The 19,885-nt window shown below is 42.1% G+C and overlaps 1 protein-coding gene across 1 annotated transcript in view; it reads left to right on the top strand.

Annotated features, from left to right (window-relative positions):
• Positions 1-19,885, top strand: part of paxip1 (PAX interacting (with transcription-activation domain) protein 1) — a 37,938-nt gene that overhangs the window by 7,721 nt on the left and 10,332 nt on the right. The window contains exons 9-19 of the mRNA XM_047368949.1: positions 379-1,138; positions 1,250-1,344; positions 1,464-1,559; positions 3,387-3,524; positions 11,537-11,658; positions 11,752-11,936; positions 14,998-15,041; positions 16,052-16,119; positions 16,227-16,329; positions 16,412-16,580; positions 16,761-16,861. Of these exons, the coding sequence (XP_047224905.1) occupies positions 379-1,138; positions 1,250-1,344; positions 1,464-1,559; positions 3,387-3,524; positions 11,537-11,658; positions 11,752-11,936; positions 14,998-15,041; positions 16,052-16,119; positions 16,227-16,329; positions 16,412-16,580; positions 16,761-16,861 (1,881 nt within the window). The remainder of the gene's footprint in view (positions 1-378; positions 1,139-1,249; positions 1,345-1,463; positions 1,560-3,386; positions 3,525-11,536; positions 11,659-11,751; positions 11,937-14,997; positions 15,042-16,051; positions 16,120-16,226; positions 16,330-16,411; positions 16,581-16,760; positions 16,862-19,885) is intronic.

Genomic DNA, 19,885 nt, shown 5'->3' with positions numbered 1-19,885 from the left:
ACGAGTGATCTGTAAAGCAAGCTCTGTGACCATACTTCCACTAGCTAACTGATGGCCACAACTAACACTTAACGTTGGCATCTAATTTGGAACCTAAACCAAAGGACTGTTTCATTGTTTACGTATGAACAGCATCTTGAGTTCAAAACTGAAATACTTAAACTGATCAAAACTTGAACTAGATAATTCTACACTAGAAACAAAACAAAGAAAATGTGAATTATTGGTTTTCTCAACAATATTGCTAAAATCTTGCATTTCCAGATGTGGTCTGAAGTGTTCTTTAAAAGCATAGTTTTACAGATGAGCTCTGACGCCTGTTAAAAGCTCGGTCAGCCGCTTTCTGTCTTGCTTGATCTTCTTTGGTATTTTTTGCAGATCATCCAAAACCTGGCTGGCAATCAGACAAAGCCTGTGGAACAGACAAATCAGAGCCATGTTCAGACCCTGAACACTAACAACCCTCCTCAGTTTAGTCAAAGTAAACTTCCTAGACAGCCACTTACTGCAGAGCAGCAGCAACAACTACTCCAGCAGTCACATCAGACTGGCCAGCAGCATCAGCAGTTACCACAGCAACCACCACACCCCTTGATGCACCTCCAGCAGCAGCAGCAGATGATGCAGCTGCAGCAGCAACAGTCACAGGTGCCACAGCCGCAAGGTTTCCCACAGTTGCCCCAACAGCAGCAACAGTTTCTTCAACAGCAGCAGCAAATGCACCAACAGCAGATGTTCTCCCAGCAGCAGCTGCGACCTCAGCAGCTCCTTAGACCAGGCCTACAGCAGCTGCAACACCAGCTGCAGCAGCAGTTTCAGCAGCAGCAGCGCATGCAGATGTTACAGCAGCAGCAGCAGCAGCAGCAGCAACAGCAGAATCAGCAACAGTTCCACCAACAGCAGCTTAAGCAGCAACATTTGCTTCAACAGCAGCAACACATGCAACAAATGCAAAAGCAGCACTTGCACAATCAGCAGCAGCAGGTTCTGCAGCACCAGAACCAGCAGGTCCTGCAACAGCAGCAACAACAACAACAACAGCAGCATCATCAGCAGCAGACGGCCACGACGCTGCCCCCTCAGCTGCAGCAGCCTCCTCACATCTCCCAGCTGTTTGGCCATGAGATGGGTCAGGACAGTGAGTACCACCAGAGGAAGATTTGCTTATTGGTCACACTTCTTGGTTCAGAATAAAATATTACCTCAGTCTGGATTAGCCACTATCACCTCAGTTCTATTCTGTCCTCAGTTCCTCAGGATGGCTTTCTGCTGGGCTGTGTGTTTGCTATTGCTGACTACCCTGAACAGATGGCTGACAAACAGCTCCTGGCCACATGGAAGAGGGTAGGACTTTAACACGGCTAAGGCCTGATGGTTGCACAAGATAAACCAGAGAATTTAAGAATGAAGACAGACTTGTTAAAGATGTAATGTTGAAGTTGTTTTCCAACTTTCTGTTTTAGGTGATCCAGGCATGTGGAGGTGTTGTTGACCCCACTCTTACCAGCCGCTGCACTCACTTGTTGTGTGAAAGTCAAGTCAGCAACATGTATGTACAGGTAGGAATGCATCATGTGACTTAAGTCATGGAGTGAGAGGCAGTGGCGGTCCCACCCACATTCAGCCCTGCTTTAAAGAACATTTAGTTGACTGAGTTTTTCTGCAGTGCTCACTCTGTGTTTAATTTAGACCATTATTCTGGTTGGCTTCCTTAAACAGAAATGCTTAGTTTTGTCTCAGCTTCTTCTTAACATTGCTTCTAATCCTTCTTTGAAAAATGACATTCTTATTTTATGGTCAAATCCAACAAGGACCATGGGTTTTGTATTATCTTTATTGTGATTAAATTGGTCATTGTTATCAATATTATTACAGTTTGTTGAGATGTATTTTATTGAAAATGTTTAGCATGAGCCCTGAGAAAAACTGGTGACCCATCCAGGGTGGACCCTGCCTCCTACCCAATGAGCGCTGTTAAATGGACAAAGTTTGAAATTGTGTAATCACCAAATAGAAATGTATTGCCCACTGAGCATAACTCAGTCATGTAACTTGCTTTTGTCAGTTCTTTTCTATTTCTCATTTAAAAAAATGCTGTTCAACTTTGGTTACTTCCCTTGACTCCTCTTGAGAAAGGTTTTTTGTTTTCTGCTGCCCGCTTAACACCAGGAATGTAGCGACACATTTCTAAAGGTATTGTTCAGTTTTTCTTCTTATAGTGGCATTAAAATGGAAATAAATGACATGTAATAGAATAACCAAAGTGGGCAGTGCCAAGTGTGAGGATGAGCAGAGGGGGTTAAGCAGGGGTGTGGTCAGGAGGGAAAGTGGCAGCTAGCTTAATTTGGTATACTAAAACATGGAGAGTGAGCAGAGCAATGCTGGTACTTTCGCCATGGACAGATCTTTTGAGGTGGAGGATTTTTCTGCTCCCTCATCTCGGAAGGTTGAGAGAGGCTTTTTGAAGCCCAGTGGGCCTGAGCCTTATTGTTTGGAGCCGCTGGTTCAATGCGTTGACTCAGTGATGCCCAAAGCCGATACTCCAAGTGGAGGCAGTGGAGGAACCATTCCAACTCCTGACTTGCTACAGGGGCGTGTCTGAGTAAGATGGTTTTAGACCTGAATGCGGAGTCTGTGACGTAGGCATGTACCAGGCTGTACTGTTTGAACCAATAGGAAAATTCAACTGCAGTGCCCATCGTTCAACCCAAAGAGGACAGCACTGGTTTTAGTAAATGTCACAGAATAAACAAGTTTACATGAAATGTAAAACAAATAGCACAGTAACATAAAGATTGCACCCTTGAGGCTGAGTTTAGTTCCTCTTTAAAAGCAGAGTAGCAGCAACTTATGCATATTGCTGCCTGCGACAAGTCAGCTGTGCAAATTGAACCCAGTTTTTGTTTTTCTGTTCAAATTGCAAACCCACCCCTGTTGCTCATGTGTTGTTCGAATCTACCTGCCACTTCATAAAAGTACCCGCATTTGGCCAGTGGCAGGTGCTACTTTCTACCCCTGCATCCCATCTGCTTGTTGGTTTTATTGTAAAAAGATCTTATTTAGTCAGTATTGAATCAAGTCTGTTTTGTAAAATAGTTCTTCACTGTGTGTGACTGCAGGAAACGAATTCTGTTTTACTGTAGCGTCTGTTCACCTGTTTCTGGTAACAGTAGTCAAACTTTTGGCCTTGTTGGTCTTTTCCTCTGACCAGCTCCTTGTTATCTTCTGTCTGTTATGAGAGCTGATGTTTAAGCAGGTTGAGGAGTACAGCAATAAATGTGCTGGTGAAACACAATGAGCACTGATTAAATACTATCAGATTAGTGGTGGGCCAGTATGTATCTCTAAGGGAATGTGTAATGTTGTTTTTCTGTTTTCTTTGAAAGGCCCTTCGAGAAGGGAAGCGCTGTGTGACTGCTCACTGGCTCAGCACGGTGCTGAAGAAAAAGAAGATGGTTCCTCCTCATCGGACTCTACATCTGCCGTTTGCTTTCCCTCCTGGAGCCAAACCTTGCTCTCAGCATGTAAGACCAGCTTCCATTAGCTACAACTTGAAATCACCCATCACCTGTTTGTCTCTTATTTGTATATGAGTCCACAGCTCCCTTCACACATCTTCTATACAACTGGGTCTTCATTCCTTTTTGGAGTAATCAGTGGACTATATCTACATTAACAACCGAACCAGGTCAGCTGTAATTCCCTCTACTGAAAACATATTGGTGCTTGGGGACATGGCCATTAATGTAGAAAACTAATTTTAGATTTATGACAAGACCGTTCGCCTGCTCCCAGTGGAGCTGGGAACCCTATTGTTTTTACTTCGTTTTTTCATCATTATTATTATTATTATTATTATTATTCTCTGCTAAAAGTCATTTGGCGCAAGAACCAGAAAATGCTGGAAAAAAACTGACATAGCAGCCTAGTAGGGAATCGCAACTGCTACTCAGATACTAAAATTCAGACCCCCTAACAACTAGGGGGCGCTATTACATATGACAAAGCATTTGGGCTTATAACTTCCAAACCGTAAGTCCCACATTTCAAAGGTTTATATCACCTTGTTCCTTGGATAATTCTGCATCACTTTGCAAAGGCCACGCCCACTTCCTTCTAACTAGATTTTTTGCTACGTCGCGACTAAGGTAAAATCTATTTTCCGCAACTCCTTCTACATTCTGAGCTCAATCAAGATAAAACTCTGTACATAACATTTACAGAGTTAGCGGGACACAATGGTATGAAATCTTTGTCAAATGTTCGAAAGTTTTTAAAGCTACATGCGGACAAACTTTATTCATGAACTAGCCCAAAAGTTAATTGACTATATCTCTGCCATATTTCATGATTTCCAAACAAGATTGGAGAACCTTGAATAATAGGGGGCGCTATAGGCACCAGAAGTTTATATCTGCATAACTGATTGATGGATTGACACGCAACTTGGTCATATGCTCAAGACCTTGACCTCAGGACATACTTTTAATATGATTAAAAATTGGGCGTGGCTTATATGCTATCTCACATTTGATCTTTGAACTCAGTGAATTTGAAAGATTTTGTCAGGGAAATTACCGATCATATGCAGAATTGTGCTACCTAGGTACATGAAAATAATTTTTAACGTAAAATGCGTTTCTGTGACTATCTCTGAAACTGTTGCTTGCAGAGACTAAATCTCAATTCCTGGATGCTCTTTGAGTTATTCTTAATCTTGTGAGTTTTGAAAAAAACAAAAAATAGAGTTATGCTAATGAGCAACAACGTTGCGTAATATGCAAAACCTATTTTCATTAACTCCTCCTTAGGGGCAAGGCCAATCAAAGCGAAACCGGGCCTGGTAAGACTGCAGACATAACCGACAAAACGATATGGAAAACATTTCAAAATTATTTTTCGGTTTGCGAATTATAGGCAATCAAACTTTTTTGAAGCGAAAAAAAGATTTTTTGACCAAACTTGAAAATAATTAAGATGTACAAATAATTTTCATACCAGTAGTGCATAAGGTCAAACTGTAGGTATGTACTCATTTTCAGAGGGATCTAAGCCTAGGGGGCGCTATAAACAAGATAAATTTATATAGCCAAAATAGCTGAATGGATTTTTATAATATTTGGTACATTTCTTCAGGTTACCACCTAGAGAATATGTTATCAATATGGTAATGTTTAGGCAAAGTGGGCGTGGCTTATGTGCGAAAATGTACCTCCAACCCTTCACTTATAAAGAAATTCCCCAAAAATCCCTTGTGGTACCTAGAGAGCCCAAACCTTCAGGATATGTTCTGTGCATAATCCTGAAAAGTACCTATTCTAGCTAAAGCTCTATCTCAAATGCGTCACTACAGTATACAATGTTTGGTAATAAAGCTAGCAGTTGTATCTCAAGTTCTGTTGGGCCAAATGCCATGGAATTTTGCACACTACTTAAGTAGACAATGCCTATAATCCCCAATAAACATTGTTCAGTTTGGACTGCCCACTTATGTACAATTAATTCATAACAATATATGTTAATCAATAATGGCGATTATAAAGTAATTTTGATGAACTCATTAAAGTGTGGTGGCTGAAGAAAATCAGGCCTATTCTACATATGAACAAGGTTCTTGGTGAATATTTTGAGATTTTTCTCACAAAGTATGGATTTTATGTGAATTTTGAGATTTTGGTCATTATTACTAATATCATTGAAATGATAGTTAACTATTTCTTTTAAAACAATCATTAAAATTAGAGACATGACAAACAATGTATACAATTCCACATATAGATATGGTTTTTTGAGAATATTTAGGGAATTTTATGAAATACCATATATTTTATATACATTTTTAAATTTGGCTATGTACTATGGATATGACAGTTAACTATTTTTGGTTGAAAGGGTAATTAATTTAGGCACTTGAATAAACAGTTATATTGTTTCTTCTATAGTCACGGAGATCTAAGAATATTTTGGGAATTCTTTGATGAAATATGGATTTTTAAGGAATATTTTAAAATTCGGTTCGTTATAGGTTGTTAATGAATAAACAAAGCATTTTCATTTTTTTGTTCAAGTACTATTACATTTAGGGACGTTATAAACAATATATATTATTGTAGATATAGACAGTTGACTGAGAATATTTTGGACATTTTTAATGAAGCAGCCCTGGTAATTTTTTGATGAAATATGGATTCTGCAGAAAGCTCTCCGTCTGCCGCTCGTGGAAGAAACAGTGCCCCCCCAAATTACGTTAGTGGCCAAAAGATATATTGCATTTGTAGTGTTCAGAACCACTATCTCCGGTCAGTGTTTTGGTTCGGGGTTCAATAACAGCAGTAACCTCTCTGTTTTATTTATGTTTTTTCTGACACAAGTATCAGAACCCTTCTTCCTCCATAGCTGCTAATATCCCTTAAGGGCCTTTCAGACAAGACTCGGTTTGCGCTGTGCTTGCCGCTGGGTTTAGTGCATTCTTTTCCTGCTCTCGGTGGAGGTGGACGCTTTTTCTCTGTCTCCCGCACCCATCCCATATCTGCCCTGCTTCAGCTCTGTGTCTTGTCTTTTTTTTGGAGCCTCTTTTTGCATATCTTCCAAATTCTTCCAAAATACGGATTTGGTCAGCTGGTCTCTCAATGCAATTGATCAAATTTTCTCGACGAGAAGACAGGGGTCGGGAGAGCCCACTTGCCCGGACGGGACATTTTTCTCTGGATACACAATGGACTCCTGGCAGAAGTGGAGGATTGTGTGTCTGTCGACAATGTCAGTCGAGGATGTGGAAGATGTGTATATAATTGGATGTTTGATATCAGGATTTCTGCTTTTTGGAGTCAGCGATTACCTGGCATATTGAGAAATTCAGAGAATGTCATCAGCTGTTCTGGCCATTGTAAGGCTGCCTGGCATGTGTGATGGGATCTTCAGGGCAATCAACACTCAGACCGAGATGTTACATGAGCTGAATCACAGACTGGATGTGATCCTTAGGATCGCAGGCAGGTTGCGGTTCCTGGACTCAGGGGTGAAATGGGATTAATCTTGGAGAAAGTTGTTCGCTCGGATCTGGCGAAAGACCAGGAATTTGGCTGTTTGGATTCGCCTTTGAGAAGCACCAGCGAGACTCTCAAGGCTGACGGAAAATTAAGAGTCAGCCTAACCCAAATAATTATTGTTTTTCTGAATCTGGCTCCCCTGCACGGCCTTGATGGCTGGTTATCTTCAACTTCTCCTGGAAGTTATGTAAACATGACGCTCTGCTCCCTCTGCCCCCCTCCCTTCCCTGAGGACATCTGTGGACCTGCTCAGAACTTGGCCGGTTGATGTACATTCCAACGTACCATCAAGGACAATGGTCTCTGGGACAGTGCTTCATGGACTTACTTGCACACACTCACTTGCACACACACACATGCTCAAGATAAACATATACACCCCTCACACCACCTTCACCGTTCCCGGCATGATGTTGTTTTGTCAACTTGTTGCTTCTTTGTGCTGAGGTTTTTTACAATCTCAAACTGTATCCTGCTAAGGATAAAGTGTGAAATATGATTTTTTCCCTCTACTTACCTAATGTGGTCTCTTTTCTCATCTAGCAAGGGCAGCACCTGTAAGTGGGCAGCAAAGCCTCGGTGACCCCCCCATTGTCTTGTGTCATGATGTATGTTTGGATGGGTTGTACTGGAATTCTAATTTCCCCTCGAGGATCAATAAAGTATCTTTGAATTGAATTTGAATTGATTTGCGTTGCATGCCCCTAAGCCTTTGAGGTCTGAGTGCTTTTGCAACCAAGATCTGACCTGAGCCTTTGGAAAATGTGGTCATGTGTGACGTGGTAGTCTGGAAGGGGCGGGGCAGGGAGGGGCTTTGAACCCGATCATAACTGCTTGCAGTTCTAGTTTAGTTATTGAGTTTATTTGACAGAGACAGTTACTAAGCAGCAGTCCCATGCATGCATCATGGTGCTTATAGCCCGAGCTATTTTGCAGAACTTGGCCCTATATGGACTTTTGTGAACAGTATATTGAAAATACTACAATAAATAGAATATAATAAGGATTGACAGTGATACTAACCGCATGTTAAAATATAGGCAAATACAGCAGAGAGACTAAAACATGACAACAAACCATATTAAATATGATTACAGTCTATTTTTGACACAGACAGGGTTTGGATTGTTATTTAAAAATGTTGAATCTGGTTGAGAGCTGCAGGAAAATTTTTAATTTTGAAAACTATTGATGAAAATTGCCATGATGATATGCATTTGAATCAACCCACATTTTCCAGACTCTCGTACTTGTACTCGTCGTCTTCCGCTTTATCCGGGACTGGGTCGCAGGGTCAGCAGAGACGCCCAGACGTCCCTCTCCCCAGACACCTCTTCCAGCTCCTCCGGGGGGAGTCCAAGGCGTTCCCAGGCCAGCTGAGAGACATAGTCCCTCTTGGCTAGATGGGGCTAGCAGGACCACGTCATCTGCAAAAAGAAGAGACGAAATCCTCTGGTCCCCAAACCAGACCCCCTCCGGCCCTTGGCTGCGCCTAGAAATCCAGTCCATAAAAGTTATGAACAGGACCGGTGACAAAGGGCAGCCCTGCCGGAGTCCAACATGCACCGGGAACAGGTCCGACTTAGTGCCGGCAATGCAGACCAAACTCCTGCTCCGTTCGTACAGGGACCGGATGGCCCCTAGTAAAGGCCCCCCGATTCCACACTCCTGGAGCACCCCCCACAGGGCATCACGAGGGACACAGTCGAATGCCTTCTCCAGGTCCACAAAACACATGTGGACCGGTTGGGCAAACTCCCATGAACCCTCAAGTACCCTGTAGAGGGTATAGAGCTGGTCCAGTGTCCCACGGCCGGGACGAAAACCACACTGCTCCTCCTGAAGCCGGGGTTCGACTATCGGCCGGACTCTCATCTCCAATACCCTGGCGTAGGACTTACCAGGGAGGCTGAGGAGTGTGATCCCCCTGTAGTTGGAACACACCTTCCGGTCACCCTTCTTATGTAGGGGGACCACCACCCCAGTCTGCCAATCCAAAGGCACTGTCCGCCACGCAATGTTGAAGAGGCGTGTCAACCATGACAGCCCCACAACATCCAAAGACTTGAGGTACTCAGGGCGGATCTCATCCAACCCCGAAGCCTTGCCACCGCGGAGCTTTTTAACCACCTCGGTGACTTCAGCCTGGGTGATGAAAGAGTCCAACCCCGAGTCCCCAGCCTCTGTTTCCACCAGGGAATGGCAGGATTGAGGAGATCTTCGAAGTACTCCTTCCACCGGCCAATAATGTCCCCAGTCGAGGTCAGCAGCTCCCCACCCCCACTATAAACAGTGTTGGCGAAGCACTGCTTCCCCCTCCTGAGACGCTGGACAGGTTGCCAGAATCGCTTCGGGGTGAACCGGTAGTCCTTCTCCATGGCCTCACCGAACTCCTCCCAGGTCCGAGTTTTTGCCTCTGCCACCTCCTGGGCCGCGGCACGCTTGGCCCCACGGTACCCGTCAGCCGCCTCATACTGTCTTTGCGTACAAAGCTCCACGAGCCTTTGCATCCCAGCTACCAAAAATAAGCATCACGCATTAAAGTACAACTTGACTGGATTCAAGTGGCCATCTACCTGTATATTATTGTTACATTCATTCCGTGTCAGAATGCATTGAAACACTTGAAATATTACATTGTAGCACTAAGAAACACAAAAACTGGCCTGGAACATATTTTTTTACACAAAATATAAACAACAAACATTTCTGGCCAAGAATGGTGAAAATACCTTCTTGACACATTAGTTTAAATTAAATCATATTTTCATTCCACAGACTATGCTTTTGAAATTGCCCATATGTAAAGACTATGAAGTTGTTAGTGAACTTTAAATAGTGTGAATACATATTAGGGTTGTCACTATACTAAAACTTCAAACCCGATACCTATACTAGGAAAACTACTATGTACCTTTGATTCAGTCATGCATTTATTTTATTTTATTATAACTCCTTATCTTTATCATGCCACTGTGTGCTTCTGGTTGCCTGTCAATTTGATGTTGATACAAATAAATGTTACCCCTACGGCCTGAGCGACCGTTAGATCATCATTAGAAGAAGAGAATAAGAATAATCCTAGTTTCTTTATGGTTTTTTTTTTTGTCTGTTGAGCCATCCATTCCCTTAGCTCTCAGCAGTAATGACTTTATGGGTTTCTTTATAAATAAAATTAATCTTATTGAAGGTAAACAAATGCACGCAACAGGTATGAATCTACCAAATGCTTGAATGACTTTGTAGGCACCTTGTGACAGGATAACTAGGGTAACTACTGCTGGAGGACATAATGACCACTTATACTCACTGTGCTACATTCTCCTACTACTCTCCAATGTTAAATTTTTAAACATTTTAACCCTGTCTCTCTCCTATACATGGCTATTGACTGAGCTTTTGTTGTGACTGTAATGAACTGTATGTGCTCTCTTTCATACTTTAGACCTGAAAACTGGCTCAGAGTTCATCTGCTTAGCTGTGTTTCTCTCCTAGATGAAGCCACTAAATGAGCTACAACTGCCATTAACCTTTTACGCTCACACTAAGCCTGCTTCTGGTGAAGGTTTCTTCCTGTCAAAGGGGAGTTTTCCTCAATGCAATCTGCTGGGTTTCAGATGGAAAACTTTTGAACTAATTTGAAAAATAAGCTGAATTTGACTGCATTATTTGATAACTAGGATTGAATTGGAGTGTAAGCAACTGACTTTGAATCTATCTGTATGAGTAGATTGAATTCACTGTTTATTGTATAGTGCCTTGAGATTTGTTGTGAAATGGTGCTATATAAATAAACAGATTTGAATTAAATGTTCATTCTCCAATTCTTTCAAAATTACTTTTTAAGTATGGAGATTCTTCTAAGTTGAATATATTAGCGTGATTACTAAAAGTTTATTATTTTTGTTTCCGTAAGTGACCAGATACAGTATGATCACTCAGTTAATAGTGTAATTGTCATTCTGATTTTGACCGTAAATATATTCTTAAAATAAATTTCTCTAATTTCTTTCAGGCTTCCCTAAAAAGAGAATATTCCTTTCAGACAGATAGACTTCTGAGAGATTTAAAACTGCTAATATTTTGTGTAATGAGACTGGTATGATTTTTCTATACACGCAAATGCTTTTTATGCATCATGCCTTTAATATTGAATCATTTATCCAACCAGATTAACTCTGCTATAATATCTTACTAAATATTCTGTCTATGCAGTCCTTTGTGACTGAACACTTTGATTTAAAGGTGCTGAAAGCTGGATAAAAAGTAGTCTGTAAAACACGATGGCAAACTTTCTTCTTCTGCAGTGAATTGGGACAGTTCCTGATCTCCGACAGTAGGGGCTTTGGTCACAACGGTCAGATCTCCAGCCTCTATGCACGTTGCATCGCTGAGGCTTCTCTGATCAACACAACCGCTCAGCGCTGTCTCCTAAATGTATTGTGACTTCTTTCTCTCTCTGAGTGTTTCTCTGTTGCTTCTTTCAGATCCTTTCAGTAACGGGCTTTGTGGATGCAGACAGGGATGATCTGAAGCTGATGGCGTACCTGGCTGGGGCCAGATACACGGGGTATTTGTGTCGTGGTAACACGGTCCTCATCTGCAAAGCGTAAGTCAGAGAGGATTGTTGGAAAATATGTACTAATGAGTTGGACTGCTTTGTGTGAGAGGCTACAGTTTATGATGGGTCCTCTCTTCTCAGACCCAGTGGGATGAAATACGAGAAGGCCAAGGAGTGGAAGATCCCATGTGTCAACGCCCAGTGGCTGTGTGATATACTGCTGGGCAACTTTGAAGCACTGCGACAGATTCAGCACAGCAGATACTCGGCGTACACTCAGCTGGAGCCGCTGATGCCAAACCCCCAGCTGGTTCAGAATCTGCTTGGTATGTCCAACATAATGGAAACAAACACTGCAACAGATGAGGAAAATATGACATCACTGTTTAATACAGTCAAGTCTTGTTCTTGTATACCCAAAAGCTCAGTTATAATTTAATTTAGTTCAAAAATACTTTATTAATCCCAAAGGGAAATTAAATGTTGTTATAGCTCATATTATGAAGGTTTCCTCAAAGAGCCGTTGTAGATGCTGATGGCTGTGGGCAGGAAGGATCTCCTGTAGCGCTCCATCTTACAGCAGATCTGAAGAAGCCTCTGACTGAAGACACTCTGTTGTTGTAGGACAGTCTCATGAAGAGGATGATCAGGGTTCTCCATAATGTTCTTCATTTTATGAAGAATCCTTCTTTCCACAATGATCTCCAGAGGTTCTAGAGGAGTCCCAGAACAGAGCCAGCCTTTTTTATCAGCTTGTTGAGCTTTTTTAAGTCCCTGGCTCTGATGCTGCTTCCCCAGCAGAGGATGGAAGAAGAGATCAGACTCTCCACAACAGACTTATAGAAGAAATGCAGCATCTTCCTGCAAACACTAAATGTCCTAAGCTTCCTCAAGAAGAACAGTCTGCTCTGTCCCTTCTTGTAGATGTCTTCACAGTTGCATCTCCACTCTAGTCCAGGTGAACACCAAGGTATTTATACTCCTCCACCACCTCCACTTCTTCTCCCATGATAGAAATAGTGTTTGACCTATTCCTGATTCTCTTAAAATCTACAATCATCTCCTTTGTTTTAGTCACGTTTAAAATGAGATGATTGTTTCCACACCATGCCACAAAGCGGTCCACCACGTTCCTGTACTCAGCTTCTTGTCCATCTCTGATCCACCCCATGACTGCAGAATCATCTGAGTATTTCTGCAGATGACAGGAGTCTGTCTTATACTTGAAGTCTGAGGTGTACAGAGTGAAAAGGAATGGTGAGAGTACAGTCCCCTGTGGTGCTCCTGTGCTGCTGACTACCTGGTTAGACTCACAACCCTTCAGTCTCACAAACTGTGTTCTATTTGTCAGGTAGTCTTTAATCCAGGAGATTGTTGAGGCCTCCACCTGAGTCTTCTGGAGTTTCTGACAAAGCAAATCAGGTTGGATTGTATTAAATGCACTGGAGAAATCAAAGAACATGATCCTCACAGTGCTACTGGCTTTGTCCAGATGACAGTGGGTTTGTTGAAGCAGGTGTTTGATGGCATCTTCAACTCCAACTCCACAGCAATAAGCAAACTGAAGGGGGTCCTGATGGTGCATTGTTTGCTTACTCAGGTGGGCCAACAGGAGTCTCTCTAGGACCTTCATGATGTGAGATGTCAGGGCAACAGGTCTATAGTCATTGAGGACTGATGGGTGAGTTTTCTTTGGTACCGGAACAAGACAGGAGGTCTTCCACAACACCGGAACCTTCTTCTGGGCCAGGCTTAGGTTGAAGAGGTGCTGCAGAATCCCACAGAGCTGCTCTGCACAGGCCTTCAGGACTCTAGGGCTGACATGATCTGGACCTGCAGCCTTATTCCTATTCAGTCTCTCCAGTTGTCTCTTCACCTGACTTCTTGAGACACACAGGTGGAAGGGGGAAGTAAAGGAAGCATCAGCATCTTCTGATATGGTTGAAGGTAAACATGTAGAAGCTGAAGGGTCTAGGGCTGAGGTGGAAGATAAAAAATGTGAGGTGTTACTGGACAGCTGTGGGTCCTGTGGGTCAAAGGAAGATGGAATGTCTGTTTGGCTGTGAGCAGGAGAGGAGGATGCGAAGCTGGTTTCTGAACTGAACCTATTGAAGAATGTGTTCAGTTCATTGGCTCTGTCCAGACCTCCAATGGTCTGATCAACCTTCTGCTTGAAGCCTGTGATCTTCTTCATCCCTGTCCACACATCTCTGATATTGTTTTGCTGGAGCTTGCTCTCCAGCTTCTTCTTGTACACCTCCTTGCTGTCTCTTATCTTGACTTTAAGTTGCTTCTGTATAATCCTCAATAATTCTCTGTCTCCCTCTCTGAAGGCTCTTTTTTTCTTGTTAAGCAGGTCCTTCAGGTCACTGGTGATCCAAGGTTTGTTATTGGGGAAGCATCTCACGGTTCTGGTGGGGATGATGTTATCCACACAGAAGTTTATATAGTCGGTTACACACTCAGTCATGGCATTGATGTCCTCTCCGTGTGGCTGGCACAGTGCGTCCCAGTCTGTAGCCTCAAAGCAACCTTGCAGAGCTTCTTCAGCTTCCTGTGACCTTTTTCTCACAGTCCTCTTTATTACAGGTTGTCTCTGAACAAGGGGCTTGTATTTCAAGCAGAGAAAAACAAGATTGTGATCTGATTTGCCTAGAGGAGGTCTTGCTGTAGAGATGTATGAATCCTTGACATTTGCATAAAACAAATCCAACATTTTGTTTTCTCTGGTAGAGCAGCTGACAAATTGTTGAAACGTTGGAAGTGTAGCAGAGAGTGAAGCATGGTTAAAATCACCAGAAATTGCCACAAACGCTGATGTTGATGACACTTCCTGTCATCCCACATTTCTGGCTTTATTTTTAAAACTCGCACTGGTGTGACATATCGCTGTATGCACATAAATAGCCAGAGGCAGCCCATAGGCACTGGACTTTGCAGGTATGATGTAAATGTTTGGTCAAATAAGCTGAAACTTTTCTGAAATACTGGAACTTTTAAAACCTAGTGGCCCTGCCAGAAAACTGGAAAAAATGGTAATCATTAAGTCCAATCTGGATTTAATGTTTTATATTCAATCAAAGTTCTTGTACACAATCCTCAACAAGAATCTCCCTCAGATTCTGCGTATCATTGTGTTTTCTCATATTAGTTGTACTTTGGAGGATGATGTGGTGCCCAGACAGAGGTGCTGCCTTTGTTTCGAAACTCTCTGTCATACTCGTCTTACCCTAATGGCTCATAGTCCTTACAGTGCTCCTGAGGTTGATCAGGGGCATAATATTACTGACCACAGTCAGCTGACGGTGGGGTGGTAATAACTTGGGTAGATGACAAACTGAAAGGATGATCTGAATACTGAATGGATTTTTGGTTGTTTTTTTTTAGCTGCTTGGAGAACTCCAATCAAAGTTACTCCTGAAGCTTTGGTGGTAAGTCTACTCCACCTTAGTTCTGAATAAAAATCTGTATTAATCTTTATTATCCCCACATAAACAGGTTTACCTGAACATTTTGACTGGTATCATTTCAGAAACAGATTGTATCTCGTTATTGGAACCCTGTTTGCTCTCTTTCAGAGATCTCTAATTTATATGGTCGGTTCATTTTGAGGTGTATCACAGAATAGCAACTTAGAGTATACAAACAACGCGTTTATCAGTTATAGAGGGATTTTCATGTCACTGTGGAAAATACATTTTTGATCCGCAATCAGTCCAGTCAGAATGCTGGTTCCCACATTATATCTGAAAAACTGTTCATTTCAGTGGCATAAATTTAGTTTTTAAAATATGTTATCAGTGTTTCCTTTCCATTAACGTAATTGGGTTTATCATGTAAATTTGATGTAACAGGCACTTTAAGTTGCCAAGTGGCAGCCAAGAAACCTGAAGAATGTAGAGTTTCTGTAACCAGGAGTGAGATGTGTGAACAGCTGATGGCCTGATGACAGTAGTAACCTGGGATTATGGTTGGCAAAGGTTTTTTTTTGTTCTTGGGGAACACTCCTTGTTTTGACTCGGTTACATTCACATTATAGGTTGATGTTCTGCTTCTCTATGTTAAAATAAACACACCATAAATATTGGGTGCTGTTTATATCTTTGTTTGGCAGCACAATCACTAAGTTATCATCACCAACAGAAGGAACTAATAGTTTTACCACATAGTATTTTCCTTTAGCACTTCTTTTAAAATTGTTTACTTTTGAATTTTGCCACCATTAAAAAAAATGCACGGTATGAAAATATTTATTGTAAATGTTTTTTCTGTTAGGCTGCCTTAAGACTTTAAGACAATAAATGTCCAACATTTTTATTCACACAAACAACACTTGGATGTGACAATGTGTAATATTTAGTTGTGTTACTCCACAAGCAGAGTGGACAGGAAGTGCTGTGCTTCCGTCTCATATGGTTGTCTTTTTGTTTGCGTTGTGTAGAGCCTCCAGCTGCTCCAGAAGCAGAAGATCTCCGATTCTGCCAACCAACCTTCAAACAAGAAGGCCAGGTCTGTGGAGATAATCTGCTTTCACACTGCTGCTCTGTCAGAGAAGAAAATTGGTTCTTTTTCTCATCTTGTTTGTGTTAACACAACCTTCGTGGGTTTCTGCACAGACTGGAACCGATCCAATCACCCAATAGGAAGCTTCCTCCAGAGTCCACTCCACGGGTCATGTTCACAGGCTTCGAGCCTATGCAAGTACAACAGTACACCAAGGTAATGTGTTCTACATCACAGAAACAAAAAGCTGCTTGGTTCCTGCTGCATGTGTCCCATGGTGCCTGTTTTTATCCATCAGAGGCTGCATGCTTTAGGTGGTGAGGTGGCAGAGAGCAGTCAGACAGCCACACACCTGCTGGCCAGTAAGGTGACACGCACCGTCAAGTTCCTCACTGCTATGTCTGTGGTGAAATACATCACCACACCAGAGTGGCTGGAGGAAAGCTGGAGAAGCCAAAAGTTTGTGGGTGAGTCCGTGCTCCTGCAGAAGAATGTGGCTGTGTAGTTTTTCTTTTCTGGTCCATTTCAGTGTTTCCTGATGGCTGCTTTTCTGTGTACCCTGATTTGTGTGTTACACTGTGTGTGTGTGTGTGTGTGTGTGTGTGTGTGTGTGTGTGTGTGTGTGTGTGTGTGTGTGTGTGTTGCAGATGAGCAGAGTTACACTCTGAGGGATGCAGAGGCAGAGGTGTTGTTCAGCTTCAGTCTGGAGGAATCCCTGACGAGAGCCCACAGTGCACCTCTTTTTAAGGTTGGACCCATGTTCTAAAAATGTACACAGCTGTCTTCATGTAGGGGCTAAGGGTGGAAAAGAAAATGTAAACTTTCTAAAGAGAAGAATGCTGAGGTGTCTCCTGAGCGATCAGTCTTTGTTCGGTGCTGCTGATGATTTTAGGTTAGCTGGAAGTCTATATATATATATACACTGCTCCAAAAAATGAAGGGAACACTCAAATAACACATCCTAGATGTGAATGAATGAAATATTCTCATTGAATACTTTGTTCTGTCCAAAGTTGAATGTGCTGACAATAAAATCACACAAAAATCATCAATGGAAATCAAATTTATTAATCAATGGAGGCCTGGATTTGGAGTCACACACAAAATTAAAGTGTAAAAACACACTACAGGCTGATCCAACTTTGATGTAATGTCCTTAAAACAAGTCAAAATGAGGCTCAGTATTGTGTGTGACCTCCACGTTCCTGTATGACCTCCCTACAACACCTGGGCATGCTCCTGATGAGATGGAGGATGGTCTCCTGAGGGATCTCCTCCCAGACCTGGACTAAAGCATCCAACTCCTGGACAGTCTGTGGAGCAACGTGACGTTGGTGGATGGAGCGAGACATGATGATGAACCGCACCAGCATATGGTCTCACAAGGGGTCTGAGGATCTCATCTCGGTACCTAATGGCAGTCAGGCTACCTCTGGCGAGCACATGGAGGACCATGCAGCCCTCCAAAGAAATGCCACCCCACACCATTACTACACTGACAGACACAGCAAACCTTCTTGCCACAGCTGGCATTGATGTGCCATCCTGGATGAGCTGCACTACCTGAGCCACTTGTGTGGGTTGTAGAGTCCATCTCATGCTACCACGAGTGTGAAAGCACCACCAACATTAAAAAGTGACCAAAACATCAGCCAGAAAGCATAGGTACTGAGAAGTGGTCTGTGGTCCCCACCTGCAGAACCACTCCTTTATTGAGTGTCTTGCTAATCGCCAAAGATTTCCCCCTATTGTCTATTTCATTTGCACAACTGCTGTGAAATTGATTGTCAATCAGTGTTGCTTCCTAAGTGGATCGGGAGAAGATGCTTCCTAAGTTTGATTTCATAGATAATGAACTTTATCACAATATGCTAATATTTTGAGAAGGACCTGTATATTGAGAACTTCGAAGTGAAACCAAAGAATCTTGCAGTTTGTCTTTGTTCACAGAAGTTTCATTTATTTGTAGTTATATTATGTTGTTTAAGTGTTCCCTTAAACAACAGTATATATATATATATATATATATATATATATATATATATATATATATATATATATATATGACCAACAGCTGTGCTTTTCATAATCATCTTTTTATTGCCCCAAATCAGACACTCAGTTTGTAACTCTGTTTTATGGTGCATTACAGTACATCTGGTACACTGAATTGTCTAAATATCAAAACTCCAAATTGATTTAAACCTTTTTTATTCCCAAATGCACAGTAAAAAAATTATAATATTAATTAATATTAAAAAGGTCCAAAAAAACAACACTGACATCCAACCATCCAGCCAGTAGCTATACTCGCGTGTCATTTATTAATTAAAAATAAATCAAACCAAATCTGGGTGATTTTAACCACAATGTTTCAGCTGTTCTACCAGAGAAAACGTAATGCTTTGTTTTCTGCTAATATCAGGAATGCATACATCTCTACAGCAAGACCTCCTCTAGGCAAATCAGATCATAATCTCGTTTTTCTCTGCTTGAAATATAAGCCCCTTGTTCAGAGACAACCTGTAATAAAGAGGACTGTGAGGAAAAGGTCACAGGAAGCTGAAGAAGCTCTGCAACATTGCTTTGAGGCTACTGACTGGGACGCACTGTGCCAGCCACATGGAGAGGACATCAATGCCATGACTGAGTGTGACCGACTTGTCAGAATTTTCTTTTGTAACAAGAAAAACACCAGAGTACTTAATTTTGTCGATAGTATGGTGTATGATATCTCAGAGAAAATATTGACGATCATGAATGAGCATCAGACAGTGAAAAGCATCATCATACACACAGAAGCCGTTGATGTTGTGAAGCAATTATCGGAAATCTTGAAAGAGGATTCTATTCATTTACTGAACAGAGTTGAAGGTCTCAATATTGAGGTGTTTTTCAGTGGACCTCTGTCGACAGGTTGTTGTAGAGATTAGAGATTCAGCAGACTGCTGCTGCGAAACAAATGGCTTAAAGCTGCATGTGCTGTAAAATCTGTAAACTACAGGTCCTTCTCAAAATATTAGCCGTTTCTGGTTCAAAAGTGGCTTGACCTGGGGAATGCAGCACCTGTAGCCCATTTCCTGCACACGTCTGTGCACGGTGGCTCTGGATGTTTCTACTCCAGACTCAGTCCACTGCTTCCGCAGGTCCCCCAAGGTCTGGAATCGGCCCTTCTCCACAATCTTCCTCAGGGTCCGGTCACCTCTTCTCGTTGTGCAGCGTTTTCTGCCACACTTTTTCCTTCCCACAGACTTCCCACTGAGGTGCCTTGATACAGCACTCTGGGAACAGCCTATTTGTTCAGAAATTTCTTTCTGTGTCTTACCCTCTTGCTTGAGGGTGTCAATAGTGGCCTTCTGGACAGCAGTCAGGTCGGCAGTCTTACCCATGATTGGGGTTTTGAGTGATGAACCAGGCTGGGAGTTTTAAAGGCCTCAGGAATCTTTTGCAGGTGTTTAGAGTTAACACGTTGATTCAGATGATTAGGTTCATAGCTCGTTTAGAGACCCTTTTAATGATATGCTAATTTTGTGAGAAAGGAATTTTGGGTTTTCATGAGCTGTATGCTAAAATCATCCGTATTAAGACAATAAAAGACCTGAAAAATTTCAGTTAGTGTGCAATGAATCTAAAATATATGAATGTTAAATTTTCATCATGACATTATGGAAAATAATGAACTTTATCACAATATGCTAATTTTTTGAGAAGGACCTGTATATTGACAACTTCGAAGTGAAACCAAAGAATCTTGCAGTTTGTCTTTGTTGCA

The sequence above is a fragment of the Girardinichthys multiradiatus genome, chromosome 6, assembly GCF_021462225.1.
Source record: "Girardinichthys multiradiatus isolate DD_20200921_A chromosome 6, DD_fGirMul_XY1, whole genome shotgun sequence".
NCBI lineage: Eukaryota > Metazoa > Chordata > Actinopteri > Cyprinodontiformes > Goodeidae > Girardinichthys > Girardinichthys multiradiatus.
The sequence above is the reverse complement of the archived record's forward strand: the minus strand, read 5'-3'. Positions and strand labels throughout refer to the sequence as shown.